Source organism: Rhipicephalus microplus, chromosome 3 (genome assembly GCF_043290135.1).
Source record: "Rhipicephalus microplus isolate Deutch F79 chromosome 3, USDA_Rmic, whole genome shotgun sequence".
NCBI classification, from domain to species: Eukaryota; Metazoa; Arthropoda; class Arachnida; order Ixodida; family Ixodidae; genus Rhipicephalus; species Rhipicephalus microplus.
The window spans coordinates 140186663-140207097 of NC_134702.1; the positions used below are offsets into that span (position 1 = coordinate 140186663).

The window sequence follows — 20435 nt, forward strand, 5'->3', positions numbered from 1 at the left end:
TCCCATATAAACCTGAGGTCCACCATTTGAGGTTGTTCGTGTTGACGTGCTCGCTTTTTTTTCGGAATCAACGAACGGCAACCGATAGATTATTGTGGGTGCTGACCACAGCACACGCTACGCCGAAACTGCGGTGATTCCTGTGACAATGGCCACACAGGTTTGGCATTCTATGCAGTCAAATATGTTACACCATGAATCCCCATGTGTCAACTTTAGTGACTTAGCGACTGTAGACGGCAACTCGTTGAAAATGTAGTTAAAGACATTTGTACCACATCCGCTCTCCTACTGTATGCCTTGTAAGGGGGGCCCGAATTCCCGTCAAGTCAACGGTGTTTCACTTTTAAAGACGATAGTCTCTCTTAAGGACCTTCGACGCAAAAATTTTGGTCTGTCTGTCTGTCTGTCTGTTTATCCACTCTTACCGGCATCGGTTACTTGAAACGGCCGAACCCATCCGCAGCGACCACCAATGTTGCTCAAGGTTGAGCGTTCATGCTTGTCCAATTGTCAATTAAAAAGCAATTACTGCGCATGTTTGGGGCACCATAACAATACGCATATACACTGCATATGCATCTCTTACTAAAAAACGGATACACAAGCAATATTAAGGACCATAGCGCTTATCACGCTGCGCTTGCCATGCAATGCTTGCACAGAACGGGGAGTGTTTCCAACGCTTTGCTAGGACGAGATGGTGGTGGCACCTACCCGTCGCCTCGCGTTCTACAGCTTATCACCTCTGAGACGGGCGCGCACGGCCACGCTCTTTGTTTTCCAAAAGAAACTGCCAGATGGCGCTCATGCCTCGCGTGTGACGTGACTTGATGCACTCGTTCGCCTAGGCTGCACGCTTGAGGCACTTTAACGCAGTGCCTCCGAAATAACATTCACCGATTTTCTTGTTCAGTACATCGAATAAATGTTTTGTTCACTCTCTTCACACGCAAGGCTATCGTCTTTCGACGACATTTGCAGATTACATGCAGATACGAGGCCAAATTTTTGTTCAGGCCTCCTCTATTCTTGTGCATGGTGAAAAAAATGGAATATAAGATGAATTGAATTGAATTGAAAAAGACCTGCTTCGTATAGCTTCGTGTCATCTTCGTCACACTACGTCACACTACACTAGGCTAATGGTTTGATCTTTCGTTTGCCAGAAACGCTCTAAAAACCGTTAAGACCATGTTGTAAGTGGTTAAGACGGAAGTAGCCGGCAAGCATTGTATAAGAAAGGTGATTTGGTGTGGCTTTGAACTACGCTTCGCAAGTGTGGCCTCTGCCGAAAGATTCTGGCCAACTACACTGGTCCATTTGTTGTCCTGGAGCGCCTCAGTGATGTCACGTACGTGATATCTTGGCTGTTGTCCACATGCGGCCGCTGAAGAGAGACCAATGTCGTCCATGTTAGCCGTCTGACTCACCCGGTGGGCATAATCTGCAAAGGGGAATTACTACAATACTAAGCGGACGCGTGGAAGAAGAGGAGAACGAAGGTGGTGTAGTATCGTGTGTCTGATCCTATGCTAGGAGAAAAAAGATGCCCGGCGCACGAAGCGTGGACTGGGAAGAAGGAGAAAGCAGGAGCCGAGACCCAGGCGGAAACTCAGGGAACTACTTTATTCACAAGGGCGCCTCCATGTGTACTAGGAAGCCTACATGACCGCCAGTCATGTAGGCTCCCTAATGTATAATGTATAATGTATACAGCACAGCAGCACGCCCTTACAAATGTATTCAAACATGAACTGAAACCACCATATGCACCGTCTACTGACCAAAGGAAGCTGCGTTGATCGCATCACTCCGTCCCAAGTTTGCCAACATTGGCCGTTAGGGGCCCACATAAAGCAGACGCATGTTCGCGTCCCCCGTGTATCTCGTCTACAATTCCTCCACTTATGCGAGAACTGAGACACGCGCATTGCGTTGCATTTTGACCAACCCCGGCTCAATGTCGTTCTGGCGCTGTAGTCAGAATAGAAAAATCGACTCCATGGTGCCTATACAACAGTTGGCACGAACGGTGATCTGCTTGATCCCTGGACTCTCGCATTCATTATCTCCTTTGTATAAACGCACCTCACCATGAAAAAAATCAATTTATTCATTAAATAACAACTTAGGTGTGGCTCGAAGACCAAGCAAACGAGAAAAAATGCGCAGTAATATTGCGGGTCTTGTTTAGTCTAATTGCCATTGTTGTTTTAGTTAAATGATAAAAAACTGTACTAATACAAGCGCTCCTATTTTATTTAGCTACAAATGGGGTGATAAAATTATAGACATAGCTACCTTTACTATCTTTCAATTTAGTTCGCGCTTTTTAACATGGAAACAGTAACAACATTAACATGAAAAAGAAATTATGCTTTTCTACTGGTCGGTAGCAGTAGCTGCGTAATATTTCGGTTAAATGAATCAACTCTATGTTGCACTTTATGATGTCATAATGTCAAATTCTATAGAATATCACTTCTTCCTCATCCTTTTTCATAGGTAGCATGTACATTTGAATTCAGCATCAGCTTGTGCGTTTAAATTACGCAGAAGTGTCTCCATCATCAACTTGTCACGGCCGATTTGGATAAATTTAAAGATGTCGAGCATTTTAGGTATTGCTGGAATGAACAGTGGTGTGTATCTCGCCAGTTAGAGGTCACTTATACCAAAATGCACTGTACAGTTTCACAACTTAATTATTACCCTAACAAAGCTTGACTCAAGGCGTCACTGCTGTGAATTTTTTTGCAACAAAATTGAAACAATTGAACAACTCCGGTCGTCGTTACTCTTATCAGAGAAAACGATCTTCAGTAGCCCCATTACAAAAGCTAGAAATACAAGTACCAGTACTTTTATCACTTGGGGGCACTTCATTTGGTTACTGCCACAGGGATATATGCTCCACTGTTTTTGACTACATTATTGCAACTAAAAGATTACCGTGCTAGTGAACCCTAGCCTTTTCAGATCATTAGTTTATAATTCGTAGCGATGTCTGTCAGAAACAAGAGATGGTATGACCACTTGCGCAGCGAAAATTTTGTTTATTGGCAGTATTATCTCTACACTAATTTTTCATAGTGGCTTTAATTTTATTTTAGTTTCATTTACGTATCCTGCCACCTGGTTATTGGCCCATCCTCCTCTGTGGGTGAGCGCCATCCACCTGTGGTCATCAGCATCAGCATCAGCATCAGCCACGAGCCGGTCTCGTGCGGACGAAGAAGAGGACGTCATGCGAAGCTGCCTGAGCGAGCGGCTGCTGCTCTTGCTCCTCGCCGCCTATCAGAAGCCTCCGAGCGCCAGCCCGAAACGAGTGGTCGAGCGGCGGCGAAGCCTGGTGGTCAGCTGGCTGCACCCTCCAGCGTCGTTCCTGGTGCCGTGTACCATCCGCGAGCGGGGCTTCGACGGTGGCCAGCAGGCGGCCCTCATCAAGGCGCACAACGGGTACCGCAGTGTCGTCGCCAAGGGTGAACTGCCCGGATTCGAAGCCGCCGCAGACATGTTCGAGGCTACGTGGGACTCGGGTAAGCACTCTGCGATGCGACGTATCATCGAATATATTCGTTGTTATTATGCCCGTACTTATGAGAGACTCCTTAGAGCAAAGAACTGGGAAATTCGACCAGCTGGCGTTTTTCAAAACACTTTTCCTATCGAATACGAGGCTGAGCTCATCCCTGTGGTTCGTACGGCTTCGACCAAAGACAGGCTGTATTGAAGCTACTCTGATTTATTAGACTTAGTTCTGTTTTGCTTGAACAGAGAATACGAAAACTTACTCAAAGCATTCATTTAAGAATGCATGCTTCTGTAGTTGACGGTATGCGTCACTCCCGCGAAAGGTAACTGACGAGCTTCATGGCCATGACTCAGTCACCCGGGTAATAAGAGTTTGTAATGTGCCATTTTCGGCCAAAAAACTCGGCAGAAAAAAGGCGCCCTCTGGCAGTTACTAAATCGGGCAGCATACTGCGCTATCCAGTCACAACTGCAATGCTGATTGGTTGCGGAACGCATATGGAATTACCTTACTGCACGTCCTTCAGAATAGCTTACCATAGCACACTGCCTGAACAAGATGATGGCAAAAAAAAAGTTTCATGAACAGTGAAAGCGCACTACCATAATGGACTCAGAAAAGCGCACATACCTTAAGAGTAGACTTATTGGTGCCCTTGTTTCTAGCGCGATTTCGCTGTTTTCAAGTATAAACTACAAAAGTGTCTATGTTGCCTCTTTTATAGAAATGTTGCTTAAGTTCCGACAAAAGCACTCTCCAGAGAAACGTGGGCTCCGTTGATACTCGCTGTTCGATTATTGATCATCCAAGTCGAAAGATTGACGCAAACCCTTCTGGTGGGAAAAGATCTGAAGACAATAAAATAAAGCAAGGACCGTAAATAAGGGCCACGTAAAAGCAGTGTGTGTGTGTGTGTGTGTGTGTGTGTGTGTGTGTGTGTGTGTGTGTGTGTGTGTGTGTGTGTGTGTGTGTGTGTGTGTGTGTGTGTGTGTGTGTGTGTGTGTGTGTGTGTGTGTGTGTGTGTGTGTGTGTGTGTGTGTGTGTGTGTGTGTGTGTGTGTGTGTGTGTGTGTGTGTGTGTTGCTTTATTTTATTTGTATTCTCTCATTATCGTTCAAGCAAACGTCTTCTTCTGTGCTTTTCTTTTTTTATTTATGCTCCTGAATGCCAATGCGTTCGCGGCACAGTAATTACCGGAGATTCTTTGCTCCCGCAAGACACATAAGCACCTTTTCAGAGCAAGATATTTTTGAATGTCTTCATTTGGTGTCATGCGAAGTGTACACACATACACACGCACAGGCGCACATACATAAACACGCGTGTAAAACAAAAAAAATATTGTTTATTGTTCCGTAAAGGTGTTTATTATAATAGTTCATTAGTCATTTGTTTTGCTGTAGCATCATTCACAACGAAAACCTTGTTACGACTCAACAAAAGTTCTTTGTTCACCTAATTCTTTTTTGCCCCAGAATCGCAATGTTGAAGGTATGCAACTCACACTGCCTCTACTTTTATGCTGGTTTGTAGGTTAAGCCTCGTTACTTGTCTTCCTGGTTCTGATTCACCGTGAATTAATATCACCGCCAATCTTGGCTACGCCGCAATTACAGACAGGCGATGCCACATGCACCATACATTGCAGTTCGATATGGCGCCTTATTTAAGCTATAAGGAACGCTTGCATAATTCATGAATAACTTTAGGCATCCCTACGACAAAACAAGTGAATGATTTTCTGATAAATTTATTTAGTGGTGCTTTGCATCTAAAACCTGAAGTAAGTTTTGACGAGTTATGCCATGGAAGTGCGTGCTCACGCTGACTGGAAATTTATATTCTGTGCTTAAAACTCCATGTTCTTCTTGGCGCGTGTGCAGACTTGGCCGCAGTTGCACAGTCCTACGTGGAACAATGTGCGCCCCAATCAAAGGTCCCACAAGCACGTGACTTCATCGAGGAGGGCCAAAACTTATGCGTCCAGACGCTGCCGGGCTCCGACAACGACACGGGATGGGAGGCCTGCGTGGCCGCCTGGTTTAGCGAGAACGCCCATTGTCCGAATGGAATCATCGGGTCGTACAGGAACTCCAGCGATCACGGCGAACCCTCATGCGAGCATTTCACGCAGGTAACAAATATTGTGCTCACTCTTTAAGAAACACTTTGAATCTGATAAGGTTTCTCATAAAAGAACGGCGAAATAAACAAAAGAAAATTCTAGGCCCGCGCATACAACGCAGCCCAATCACAACGTAATCTGGAGGATCGGTCTTTGTTTTAGGGTAGTGAAGCATTGGATAAGCCGCCCTGTTCTGCGCCATCCAGTGGGTCGTCTTATTCGGCTCCTTTCTGACACAACGCCGCTCGAGCTGGGAAACTGTGCTCTGCTGGACTGTCATTACACATTGACACCGAGTGCCGATCAACAAGTTAAATCAATTACTTTACTGTAGACACTCCCAGGGCAACTATAGAATAAGTATCGGCCTTGGAACAAGTCATGACATTTTTGGAATTAGCGAAGAGCCCACTGCAGGCTTCTAGGACAGCAAGCCAACCTGCGTCGGTTCACACATTGCTCTTACCGAGGTAGATAATGATGACCACGCCCTTTGCAAGACGTAGAAGTTTTAAACCATCTATTCGTTATGCCATTCGCTTGATGTGACCGCTTGTGCGGAACGAATGACATGAGACCTTGGAGCAAGCACCTTTTCCTTCGCGATCTTCATAGATTTGACGGTGTGCTCCGGTGGCGACAAAAGTCGTTGTATGCCGTCAAAAGCGTGATTAGTCGTTTTGACACCAAACTGACTGTATGTGTTACTTTTGGTTATACCATAAACTTAAAATGGATGAACGCAAAGAAAAACCGCCTTCCAGTGCCCATCTGCTATCGTAGCCGAAGCAATACTGACTCACATTTATCATAATCAGTAAAGTACCTTTCTGTTTGGGCGAAAACGGTACAGTTATTGAAGGTGCATGCTCGACCCCGCCCTTTCAATAGCTGTGGTACCATTGACACCTTAGAGCACCGGCAACCATATACCGGCAAACTCAATCATGGGTTGTCGGCTCACTCAGGTTCACTCTCAGATCCGGCCTGTAGTCTGGTTGTCCGTGGTAGTGAAAACATGGACGACGATTGAGCTTTGTCTTCAAGAGTACAGAACGCAATAGCGTAATGGGGTCCCTTGCCCGTTGCCTTCTCAAATTCTAGGCTCACTTCGATTCTCAGTGTGTGCCTCAACAGTGCCATAAAAAGATGAACGACTGTGTGCATAACGTTGACTTTTTCAACCTATCCTAGAATACCCCATGCAACACTTATCAAGCGCCCTCTACGCCGTAATCTTCGAGGACGAAATTGTCATTTTTCGTGCATAGCCTACGATGCCTACGCCGAAATCAGAACTTCTGCAATACAAGTTCTTTGGCTCACTCGCTATAAATATCTGGCTACGTTGAGTCTGATCGAGCAAAATGTGCGGGTCCGACTGAGTCTGCTTAAAAAAAATGTTGGTGAGTCCTAGTCTGAGTGAGCCTTAAGTGCAAACTATATCATTGAGTCTAAACAACTTAACACCGTTTATTGCCAACCAACGGTGCCATCTATTCATGTTAAGCCTTACTGCGATCCTTATATCGGCTAACATTTATACACAACTCTATTTGCCCGTATCTCAACGCAGTAGTGGTCATGTGCCGCCTCAATATTCAGTGCTCAGAGGCTGCAGTCACCCAAGTGAAGGGGTGCCAGGACCTCACCTCCGCAAACTCTTTTGCAGGTAGTTCCTAGTAAAATTATCTCGTGTGTGTCACATGCTCCAAATACATGTTCTTAGTAAATGGGAGCCAGTGATAACTCACATTTGAAGGTACCAGATCAACATAGCATTCACATCGACATCAAAGAAACTCTTATGCCAATGAACTCATGAGCATCAGCTCATTCCGGTCTGACTCGGTGAAAGCCGTGAATCTGAGTCCGAGTGAGTCTGGCTGAAAGAAATATTTGTTAGACTGAGCTAGATCGAGACTGAGCTAGAACAAGTTATAATTCTTCAGTGAGAGTGAGTGACGTCCAATTATTTTTCGCTGACCAATGCCGGCCACACCTTCCACGGTGATGTGAATTTGTACAACATATGCCTCGGAAATAATTGTTCTTGTTAAGTCGCGATGCTAGTGCGGTATGAACTAAAGAAGCTGCAACACGTAACAGCTTTCAAGAACAGTCCCGAAATAAAGCAGAGCCTGTTAAACACGTTGAATGCAGGATGTTATGGCTCGTGTCGCTGTTCATAAGCGTACGATAAACACGATAAACACAAAGCACCAAAGATACTAGGCCTAGCTGGCAGTCTTCACGCCAGATACGTCGTAATATATGTTATAAGATATATTAACATTAGATAAAGTTCAATGAGCCGGAGAGAACGACTATACTGGCGAAAATGACTAGAGCGTTTTGCACCACCTTTGTCTTACCTCATTGATTCAGGCGCTCTTTCTGTTACTTTCTGTGTGAAGAGGGGGGGGGGGGGGGGCTGGATACCCTAAGAATTTTATATTAACACTTCATACATCAATTCTCATGAAGCGCACCATATTGTCAATGCTTACGGTGTCGGTGCCATCATCGATCCAGCTCGTGTGGTCACGGAGCCAGTACGTCGGCTGCGGCTTCGCGCTCGTAGAGTCCAGCGACGGCGTCACGCGCAACCTGTACGCCTGCAACTACGATGAGCCGGGCAACCATCCGGGCACGGCCGTCTACCTGGCGGGGCCCGCCTGCTCATCCTGCCCGAGGTATACGAAATGCGCCACGGAGCAGGGCTTGTGCCAGATCAACCTGCACTCCATCGAGGAGGCCTATGACGATGGATTCACCGAAGAGCCTAAGAAAAGCCGCGGTGACGTCATCTTGCCACCTAGCCTGGCGTGGATGTTGGTGACGTCCGTGGTGGCAGCGCTGGTGTGCACGGCCGTGCTGTTACAAGGCCAGTGACCATGGCGCTCAATACAATGCCTGTGACAGAGGCGTGGCCGTGTGCATCCGTCCACGCTTGCGGTTAATGCTAGGCCATGATGAGCGGTGGCCGCTTCATTGCTATTCGAAGTGGCATTGTAAAATATCTCGTAGTAACGGAAATTTAATTTACAATCTCTTATTTTCTGTATATATACGTGCGAATAAATGTTGTTTTGTATGGCAACCGGGCGTTTGTTCGAAGTAGGCGTGTGTCCCGTAAAGGAAGTGCAAACTGTTATGTACCATCACATAACGAACCGATCACGCGGAGGAGGAGTAATGCGTGTATACGATGAGTAGGCGCCCGTGAAGTGTAGAGAGAATCGATCAGCAAGTCAAGCATCATCATCATCATCGTTTTAACCACGTCATTGTGTATAACCAAAAGATGTACGGTGCATGTATGCCGGCGGCTTCGCTTTCACCTGCTTTTAATCGTAGGATATCAGAATCCCTCCAATAAAACTCTGGTACAGATACATAACGCCTCAGCAGTGAGCTGGGCCAGACGGTGGCTAACTTCGGAACAGAAAATATTTAAAGAACCCCACGCTTTGAATACTCCGAGCACTACGCCATGTATTGTCGCTATATCTCTTGCTTTATAACTTTCCTGTGCACTACGATCACGCCGAGAAGGAGCGTTAGACTGTGTGTACTGATACTACTGAGTGCGTACTACTGATAATGAAACCACGGATCAGATGCCGTTCTGAAAGAGTAATGTCAGCAATGAATACTTTATGTCAACGTGAAATGAGTGGAATAAAAGCGATTGTGGTTAGGTATTCTCTGCTCGTCCCTACGTGGGAGAGACTCGCTACGCGCTAAGCGCGTCCTGCAGGACAAGAATCGAGGTTTTTCGTTCCATTCCAACGGTTGTGCAAAGGGCCATGCTTCTAGGGATCAATCGTTTGAAAAACATATTTGGAGGTTTTCTGGGACGTGTCTATCCTTTTTCACGGTTCCCTCTTCATCTTTAAAAGACTCGTGAAAGACGGCGGCTTGCCATCGCTCAGCAACTCTCGCCGCTTCAGAGGGTCCTTCAGCTAGTGTCGTTCTTTCTCGTGGCCCAAAGTACAAGTGCATGAATATGAACCGGAACATTCATTAGCTCATTGCGTGCTCCATATCTTTTCAATGTTCTTCGTTAAGTTCTGTTCTACTACAGAACTTTGTATTCAAGCATATCGGTAAGGAACCGTCCTTCCCACATGAACTTTGTTTGTTACTGTAATAGTCTTACGTGCGTCCACAGCAATGTCTTTCGCAGTATATCCAAGTCGGGAAAAAGAGCAAGCGCGACAGTGCATGTGAGAGAGAGAAAGCACTATTAAAAAACAGTCAATTAAGTCAGGCTTCGCCCGTCGCCCCTAGCCGTCGGCCGGGATAGCTTGGGACACCGCAGCAGCAATGGCTTGACTCATTGTCTCGCTGGACGTTGGGGTCTGGGTCTGCCGATCAGGGCCTTCCAGGATTCCACAGTGTGGGAAACAAGGTTTGAACTTGGACATGTCCACACCATGTGGGCCAAAGTGTCCACCTTATTATAAAATTCACTCAGACCGAAAAACTGGGAGGTTCTACTCGCGAGATACAGGGTTTGTAAAAACTGGTTTTTACAACCAGAGTTTTTACATAACATAACTACCTAACATAAGTCATTATAATATAGGTCATGCTTAGAAGAATAGACTGTTTCGTGAGTTTGTATTTCATTTTCATGAAAAATGCGCGAAAATAGAGGGACGAAGAGAAGAAAAAGCCGCACAAGCGCATGATAACCACTGAAACATATTCTAAACACGAAAATCACGAAGAATGAAAAAGAATACAAAATCCACACGCGCATTCTAAAAAAAAAAACTCCCGCATTTGCGCATCGAGATAGTCAATACATAGATAGTGCAATGTTACGGAGGGCTTGACGACACCAACTATATTCAGCTTTTAAAATAGAGTAAGCTACAAGAAGCTCAGGAGTCGCACGTTGTGTTTGCTGTGCAATGAGTCTGGTTTCTTTGAAGTCTGGGCAGCAGTTACACTCGCAACAATGCGGGACAGGCATGAGCTGTTGGAAGGTTGTCTTTTTAGAGATAATGGGTGATCGATCGCTCAACCTTTCGTCGATACAACAAATGTTTGAAGAAAAAATAAACTTCCAGTTGTTTCATGTATGAATACAACAGACGAGCGAAGCCCCATGAGAATGAGTCGCAAACGACCATGCTCTTGATCTCGCTGCTGGCTTTGATGAAAGTGGTAGGGTGTGGGTGGGAGGCGGGAACGACTGAGTGAGTGGGCGGCGAGCGCGGCGCAGCGCGGGCCACCTGCTGGGAGCGCGCACTTGTCTTGCTCGGCGTGCTTGCCCGGCACAGGGAGCTTCGGCGGTGATGGCGGTGACGGCGACGTCAGGTAGCGGGCCTGAGGAGCTTCCCTCCTTAAAAAGCCAGGCTTAGGTAAGAGCGAACGCTTAGCGATGCAGAGTTGAGAAAGGGGAGCGAGAATAAGGCTAAAGGCAACAAGGGAAGGAAAAAGTAAAGCATTGTGAAGCAAAGGGGCATAGAGTCAAGGAATGAATGAAGCGAGGGGGCAGGAGGAGAGAAATGAAGGGAATCGGAAGCGAGATTAACCGTGGCCAGGAAAGTATATATGGTAAAGCATGGCGAATCGGTGTAGAACTTTCGTCTCTGATCTTTTCCCTTCACTTTCGATTGTTTCCGACAGTTAAGACAGGCATAGAATTATTTTTCTCGTGAAGCACTTTAAGGACTTCATGGTGTGATACGATCACATAAGCAACCTATTTGCGAATGTTTCGGCTGCTAGTTACCTCGACTTGCTTAACAAGTCGAGGTAACTCGACTTGCGATTGGCTTGGAGTTAATACGTGAAAACACGACCACGCACTCAAAGGTGTTCACAAGGTGACCTCATTTTGATGGAAGCAGGTAACGAAGCTTTCCCACGAGCATTTTCGTATTCGACGATGTGACGCCTTCGTTGATGGGTAGAACAATTACCTCGTAACGCGAACATTCAAAACAGACGGGCCACATGAACGGCCTTTCACGCCATCACGTGCCGTTCTTAACGATCGCCAAGGTGCTGCTGTCAGTTCGACGCGACCTTGCACGAGCCGTTGACCGACCTCAAGTGTTGTGTCAAAGAAAGACGGCGTGGTCCCCGTTCCCCACCTTCCATATTGTTGGAGGAATAAATTAGGCTGGAAGCGTAAGGAGTAACTAGCTTGTCCGTCTTCCTGTCTGAAGGCGAAGCAACACCCGGAGATTATAGACAAGAGTTTTTAATGCTTACGGGTGGCAGCCATCTTTATTTGGGAATTGGGGGTGGATGGCTGCCGGGGGGTGGATGGCTGCCGGTGCGGTGCAACGGATGCCCTGATGGCATCCGGCTTAGCTTAATCGCTGTCTGGCAAGCAGTTTTGACTCGTCACCAGTTGTAAAGTAGACAGACTCGCAACATGGCCGCACCAGCAAGTGATAATTGGGTCCAAGGTCAGGTACGCTTGCTATAAACGTCGGTGAGGAAACCAGCATCATTATCATCATCATCAGCATCATCACTAGTCTAACTACGCCCACAACAGAACAAAGGCCTCTCCCATATACCGCAAGTCAATTCGGTCCTGGGCATCCGCAAACCTGCTAATCTCATGTGTCCACCTAACTTTCTGTCTCCCCTTCACCCACTTGGCTCCACACGCTCGGAATCAATTCAGTTACCCTGAATGACTAGCGGTTATCTTGCCTACACACTACGAACCCAGCTTATGTCAATTTCTCCTTCGTGATTTCCATTATGATATCCTTAACGCCGGTTTTTTTCCTGGCTCACTCTGCTCTCCTGCTGTCCCTTAAGGTTATACGTATCAATTTACTTTCTATTGCTTGCTGCGTCGTCCTCCACTGATGTTGAATCCTCTTTATAATCCTCCAGGTTTGTGCTCCGTATTATATGTGAAGCATTTCTCAGCAAACTTCGACGACTTTGAGCGCATCTATCTATCTATCTATCTATCTATCTATCTATCTATCTATCTATCTATCTATCTATCTATCTATCTATCTATCTATCCATCTATCTATCTATCTATCTATCTATCTATCTATCTATCTATTTATCAATCTATCTATCTATCTATCTATCATCTATCTATCTAGCCACCTATGACTTCTAGCTCTCCTGACCGTTTGCATAATGGTATCGATACCAAACTTAATATGGCATAACATAACTGTATGACGAGCATATTAGAGTAAAAATAACATGAAAGTTATGACATGTATGTCACAAATGTCATTATTTACGTTTCATGATGTGGCTGCTCTTGTGGTGGTCTCGTTCACATGATATGTTGCAAAACTGGTTTAGTATGAAATGATTGCATGGGCAACACAAGCTACAGAGCCTAACATGAAAATAATGACATGCAGGTCATGTAACAACATAACTACCTGCCACGCTCATGATGTGCTCGTGGCCATTTCGCTAGTATCACATATACAATGTTTGGTAATATGGTACATGAATGGATGACAAATAGGTGTGACTGGTGCAAACATGATAATCATGAGATGCGTGTCATATAAGAACATGACTACATGCCAGGCTCATGATGTGCTGGTGGACATTTCGCTACACTTTGACTCTTCCTTTTCCGGCCTCTGCCAGTACTGTGTGGAGGTGGCTGACGCCTACCACATGGTATGGGCATGCCAGCTCAATCCTTCTTTACCCCCGCACCCAAATTCATCAAAAGAGGAATGGAAGGCGGGCCTGCTTGGTTGCCAGGAACTTGCGGCCCAATGAGCCAAGGTCCAGCGTGGCAGGACAGAAGCCACGACCAATGGGGTCCCTGACTAGGGACTTCACCTAGTACTGCAGGGAGGCTGACCCACTAGAGGCTGGTCTCCCAAGCAACCTCTGTTTTTTTTTCTAAATAAATGTTTACTACTACTACTCCTGCTAGCTTCACTTATACCAAATTTGGTATTACGGGACACGAATGGATGACCAAGGTATGAGACTTGTGCAAACATGATAAAAATTATATGCGTGTCATGTAACAACATGACAACATGCCACGCTCGTCATGCACTCACGGCCGTTTCACTAGCTTCACATGTACCAAACTCGGTATTACGTGACGCGAACGGATGAGGTATGCCAATGGCACATCCAAACATGATAATCATGACATGCGTGTCATGTAACAACATGACTACATGCCGCACTCATGATGCGCTCGCGGCCGGTCCTGCCATATTCTGGCAGGTGCGCGCCACACTGCGTTGCTTTGACGCATGCGCGTGTCCGCGCGTCCAGCGTCCCTCCGTCACGAAACGAGGCAGACACAGTGTTGTTTGGGTGCAGTGTTGTCGACATGTTGTCTGGGTACAGTGTGGTCGAAATCCAACATATCGCATTTCGCGCCAGTTTCCATCGGGCCGCGGCTGGCGTGAGACTATAGATTTCACGCGTTTTGCTAACGTATAACGTCGCTGTGTCCAGCGTGCGCACGCGTCAGCATCACGTCGAAGTATATTGGGCCTTTCATGATGCACTCGTGGCTGTTTCGCCAGCTGCACATATGCCTAATTTGGTGTTACGTGGTGTAAATGGATGACGAAGGTATATCACTGGTGCAAACATGATATAGACGACTTCAAAAACGGGCTGTAAGAATCATTACTCATTCTAAGTATAACGACCCCAGCAAACCTTTGTTTTCCAGATTACTTATGTTGCCCTTCAACAAGCTATGGAAATTAAAACTCGCCAGATGCGTACAAACAGTTATTAATTACAACCACCCTTTTCATGTGTCGATGTTTTCCGCCCCTTCTCGTTCTACTAGGCAACTAACCTTTGCTAAATGGAATATTCCACGAACTAAGAACGTATATGGTGAACGGCTTTTACAGTTTGTTGGTATTAAAATCTGGAATGTTATTCCTTTTGAAATAAAAATGTGTTCAAATTTCACTAAGGCACTAGAAAAACACTATTTAGAAAAATGTACTGATTTATTAATGTCCTGTCATAATTAGTCTGATGACTGTCTTGATTTCAATATGTAAGTAGGTGTTTATTTCGTTTTCGTTCCATCGTGCATTGCAACGGTTTAGTGCGGGTACTTCATGCACTGTAATGTTTCTTTGCCGATTCTTTACTACATCAGATTGTAAAAACTTTAGTTAATTCTTTGTTGATATTGTACAACTTTTTCAGTTACATTTTCCCGAAGTGCCTTTATAAAATATTTCTTTTTTGGACCCAAACTAGTGTATGGCTGTGGGTCCACGCAGTGTATGCAATTTTTTTGTAAAAAGTGTGACCAATAAAGTTCAATTCAAATTCAAATTCAATCATGACACGCATGTCATGCAAAAACATGACAACATACCACGTTCATAGCGGGATCATGGCCCTTTCGCTAGCTTCACATATACTAAATTTGGCATAACGTGGCGTGAATAGATGACGAAAGTAAGCGACACACCCGAACATAATAATCATGACACGGAAGTCGTGTTTGGCATAATTTGCCTCCACCTCGTAGCGTTGTAGTAATTTTAAAATGACTGATCAACCTTCCTCATACGTGCTTCGCATATCATTGATTCCCACTGTACGTGGGATATACCATTTGTTTTAGGTACGGGTAAGATGCAAGTGTTATATACGTTCATCTGAAGAGAGAGAGAGATCATTTACAAGTCCTGATTTGAGAGTGCTTGCCGACCGTGCTCCACCACATTCTTACTCATCTAGCTTCTTCAATCTCGTTGTTTGGCTTCGTGGCTACTACCTGTTTTAAGTACAACCTCAAGTGCACTGTTACCGGCCTCAAAGCACTGTTCTCTTGTTGGGTACATCACGTTTGTTTTCTGCATAATAATTTTAAGACCTAAATATCTTCTCTTCTTGCCTGATTCAATAACCATGAATTGCAGTTCGTCCCCTGACTAACGTACTCCCCATTAACTCGCATCCTTAACTCTTCCCATTTTAGTTCTCTGAAAGCCTCCTGTAAGCAAGAAGTGAATAGCATTGGTGAGATTGTATCCCCTCATCTTACACCCTCCTTTGTTTATATTCTGTTGCTTTCTTTATGGAACACCAAAGTGACAGTTGATCCACTGTAGATTTCCTCCAGGATGCCTATATATGCTTCGTCGACGCCCTGATTCCAAAGTGTCTGCATGACTGCTGACATCCCTACAGAATCAAATGCCTTCTCGTAATCAATGAAGGCTATGTTTAGTGTTTGACTGGATTTTGAGTATTTCTCTACCGCCTTGATTGATAGTATAAATGTGATCGATTGTTGAGTAGCCTGTGCGAAATCCTGCTTGATCCTTTGGTTGTTTGAATCCAAATGTTGTCTTATTTCTGTTAGCAATTACAGTTGTAAATAGCGTGTTTACCACGGAGAGCAATCCGATCGGCCTGTAATTCTTCAAGTTGTCATCCCCTTTCTTTTTAACTAAGATTATGTTAGCATTCTTCCAAGATTATGGCACCCTTTTCGTCAGGAGACACTTCATAAACAGGGTGGCGAATTTTTCTCACACAATCTGTCCCCTGTCTTTCAGCAGATTTGATGTTATCTGATCCTCACCAGCATTTTTGCCTCTTTGCATTCCCTGCAAGACTTTCCTCGCTGCTTCTGTCATAACTGGTGGGATGTCCTTTGGGGTACTGCTAGTTTTTACATTAGGAGACGAAATACCTCGTTACGAAACGTCAAATCATGAAAGCCTGAAACACAACAGACAAAAGAGAAATGGCAGAGCTTTTGAAGTTGATTAGTAGTGGTAAGGTATCCGGTGAAAAAAGGTATAACAGGGAGAGAATCGAACATGCTCTAAAGAAACGAGGGAGCGTCAAAGCGGTGAAGAGGAAACTTGGGATAGGCAATAACCAGATCTATGAACTAAGGGAAAAGAATGACGAAGTAACTACAAATATGAATAGGATAGTTGAAGTAGCCGAGCAGTTTCACAGAGTACAGTAGCCGAAACAACCACGACCATAATATAAGAAAGTGAGTATAACTTCACCCGATCGTAACGCATAGTTCCTGCATGTTAGAGTCTTAACGATCCGCACCGAGGTTTACCGGCAAAGAAGTGTGTGAAATTCGATGGTTTCCATAGGTGACAAAAGCTGCTGCTTGAAACCTACGTTGGCTGCAGCATAAAACTGTTGGTGACTGAAGCATGAATAGACGGGGTAAGGATCAACAACGGTGAAAAAGAAACCTTCATGATAATTTTGCCAGGCCTGCGCGGCAAGCGCAGCACAGTCATAGCGAAAGCTGGAACAGCGGCATCGCTGGAACTAGCTGTGAAGGCTCTCTTGGGAAGTTGATGTCATTGAAACAAGAACGCTTGCAAGTTATGTCTGTCTGTCTGTCTGTCTGTCTGTCTGTCTGTCTGTCTGTCTGTCTGTCTGTCTGTCTGTCTGTCTGTCTGTCTGTCTGTCTGTCTGTCTGTCTGTCTGTCTGTCTGTCCGTCCGTCCGTCCGTCCGTCCGTCTGTCTGTCTGTCTGTCTGTAGCTTGGATACTATGGCACGTACCCACTCTGGGTGATTCGCCGAGAAAACTTATAATAGCCTTTGAATGGGATTTGCACTATTGCTTACCAACAAAAATAATGTAAAAGAGAAATTCGGCAGATCCCACGTACCTGGGATTCAACGTTCTGTGAAGCATGCGGAGGGAAGGTGACCATTTTGCAACTTTCTTTATTGAGCGACACGTTATTTATTTATTTATTTATTTATTTATTTATTTATTTATTTATTTATTTATTTATTTATTTATTTATTTATTTATTTATTTATTTATGATACCCTCAGGGCCAGAGGCATTACAGAGGCGAGTGGTACAGAACAAAGGCATAACAAGAGGTAGCATGGTTACAAAAACGTTGTGTACATAAAAAGGAAAAGGAAAGACAAAACAAATTAGTATTATCGCAACAATGTGGTCACACAAACACAGATTAAACATCAGATATTTCTGCATATACAATATTGGCTAAGGCAGCACGGAACAGTTGGTTATCGGTGATACCCGCAATTTCAGCGGGAAGGTGGTTCCATTCCCGGGACGAACGGGGCAAGAATGACTGAGTGGCAGATTTTGTATGATAATAGTTAATGCCAACCTTGTGACGGTGGTCAATGCGATGGGAAATGTATAGTGGTCGGTGTAAGAGTTCGTTGCGCAGGAAGGAATGATAATATATTTTATGCAGCATGGTTAACCGAAAAAGTTTCCTGCGTGATGATAAAGAGGGAAGGGAAAGGCTGCTTTTCATTGAAGATATGCTGGCAGTACGGTTATAGTTTGACAGGATAAAGCGAGCGGAATTATTTCGAACAAGCTCGAGAGAAGCGATTAGATTTTCTTGGCTTGGATCCCATACTGATGCTGCGTACTCTAACTTGGGGCGTATTAAGGATTTGTAAAGCGATAATTTTAGTGACGATGGGGCTCTATAAAAATTGCGGCGTAAATACCCTAACATGCTATTAGCGTTGTTGATGATATGTTCAATATGTGTTGACCAGCTGAGATTAGTTGTAATGTGCCCTCCAAGGTACTTATACGATGTAACTAGTTCTAAAGCTATGTTGTTTAGGTAATAAGTTGACTGATGCTTGGGGTTGCGGGATACATGCATAACCTTACATTTGTTAATGTTTAATTCCATCAGCCAAGTTTGGCACCAGTTAGAAACAGCGGTTAGATCAGACTGAAGGATTCTAACGTCGTCACTATTATTAATCGTACGAAATATCACACAGTCGTCTGCAAACAAATGAATATTAGAGCACAATTTTGAAGGGAGGTCATTAATATAGATAAGAAATAGAAGGGGCCCTAGGACGGATCCTTGTGGGACCCCAGAGCACACTTCGCTGAAAGAAGAGTTAAAGCCATTAGCATGAACAAATTGGGTGCGGCGGGTAAAGAATGATTCAATCCATTGTAGCACGTTTCTATCAAGGTTGAGGTTACTTAGTTTGTGAAGTAGAAGTTGATGACAGACCTTATCGAATGCTTTAGAAAAATCTAAATAAATGCAGCCTGCTTGAGACGAACTGTCCAGGATAGTGTGCAGTTTTTCAGTGAAGGCTATGAGCTGTGTTTCACAGGAGTATGTTTTACGAAACCCGTGTTGCGCAGGAGTGAAAAAGGAGTTTGATTGGAGGAAATTTACAAGATTTGTGAATAATACATGTTCTAGAAGCTTGCAGCAGGTGCTAGTAAGGGAAATGGGGCGATAGTTAGTAGGAGAACATTTATTTCCGGATTTATAGATAGGAACAGCCTTCCCGATTTTCCATTGAAGAGGTAGCGTAGATTGATTGAGTGATTGCTGAAAAATTTTTGCCAAGATGATTGAGCTAGTTGCAGATGTATTTTTCAAAAATTTAGCGTCAACGCTGTCATAACCAGGTGAAGAATGAAACTTCAAATTGCTTATAAGGGCGGCAATACCAGGAGCGTCCTTGTTCACTGGTGGCATTTGGACGTAATTGCAGTAAGGTAGGTGTGGCAAAGAGCTGTTGGATTTATGCGAAAAATTGTTTACAAATGTTTCATTAAGGACACCAGCACATTCACTTTCAGAAATATAATCACTATACATATCTAGGAGAGAGATGGAATCATTAGACGTCGGGTTAATAGTGCGCCAAAATTGTTTCACATTTGATTTAAGCATGGGAGGTAATACATTCGACATGAAATTTTCTTTAGCGTTTTTAGAGCTGTAACATAGCTATCAGAAGCTTCTTTGTAGGCAGCCCATTTTGCATTAGTCTGAGAAAGTTTAGCAGCACGATATAGACGTTTCTTTTTGTTTGATAGGCGTTTGATGCTTTGGTTGTACCATGGGCATTGTGCTTGAGTCGTAATGAATTTCGTGGGGATTTACTTATCGGTTAGTCGGCGAACTTCGGAAGAACACATATCCCAGTTAGTTTGAACAGTTCGCTAATCATAATCCTTCAAAAAAACATCAAGGAATACCGCAAGTTCATCATTTATGGCCTCAAAATTTGCTTTCCTGTAGTTCCTTATTACTTTTTTTTCTTGCTACATGTGTGGGATGGCACATTGATACAGAATGTGAGTAATGAATGGTCACTTATATCCAGTAAGCACGTAATGTCGGATGCAAGGTCAGGTGTATTTGTTAAAATTAAATCAAGGGTGTTGGCGGCGTGAGATGTTACCCGCGTGGGTAGTGTAATTAATTGTGTAAGCGAAAAAGTCGATAATAGTTGCAGGAATTCGCTAGCTTCGCTTGAAGATGGTGACAAAAAGGGTAGGGCGGCATGCCACTTTATGTTTGGGAGATTAAAATCGCCAAAAAGAAACAAAGGACCCGAAGAGAAACGGGTATGAATGATGTTAAGAACATCGTGTAATTTATTAATGAAAGTCGGTGATAAGGAAGGAGGGCGATAACATACACCAACAATGTGCTTTTGGTGGCCTACTGTAAGTGAGCTAAATATTATTTCTAGATTGCTGCGCACGTGCACAGGCGAAGAAGGAATGTCTTTTGATATTGCCAACAAAACACCTCCTCCACGTCTTTCAGTGTGGTCGCAGCGATAAATTGAGGAGCGGGAGGAATTCAGAAAAAGTTCGGAATTACGCACATGCGCATTAAGCCAGGTTTCAGTTAGAGCGATTATATGGGCTGAACAAGTATCTATGGCGGAAGATAGAGCGTTATGTTTGTTAAGGATGCTTCTTATATTTGTAAAGAGAACAGATACATAAGATAAGATCGGTTGTCC

At 44.4% G+C, this 20435-nt stretch overlaps 1 protein-coding gene across 1 annotated transcript; it reads left to right on the forward strand.

Annotated features, from left to right (window-relative positions):
• Positions 1-3177: 3177 nt before the first annotated feature.
• LOC142802974 (scoloptoxin SSD552-like) lies at positions 3178-8557 on the forward strand. The gene is made up of 3 exons (XM_075888064.1): positions 3178-3542; positions 5421-5671; positions 8150-8557. The coding sequence occupies exons 1-3, from the start codon at positions 3251-3253 to the stop codon at positions 8555-8557; spliced, it is 951 nt and encodes a 316-aa protein (XP_075744179.1). The 5' UTR covers positions 3178-3250.
• The last annotated feature ends 11878 nt before the right edge of the window (positions 8558-20435 follow it).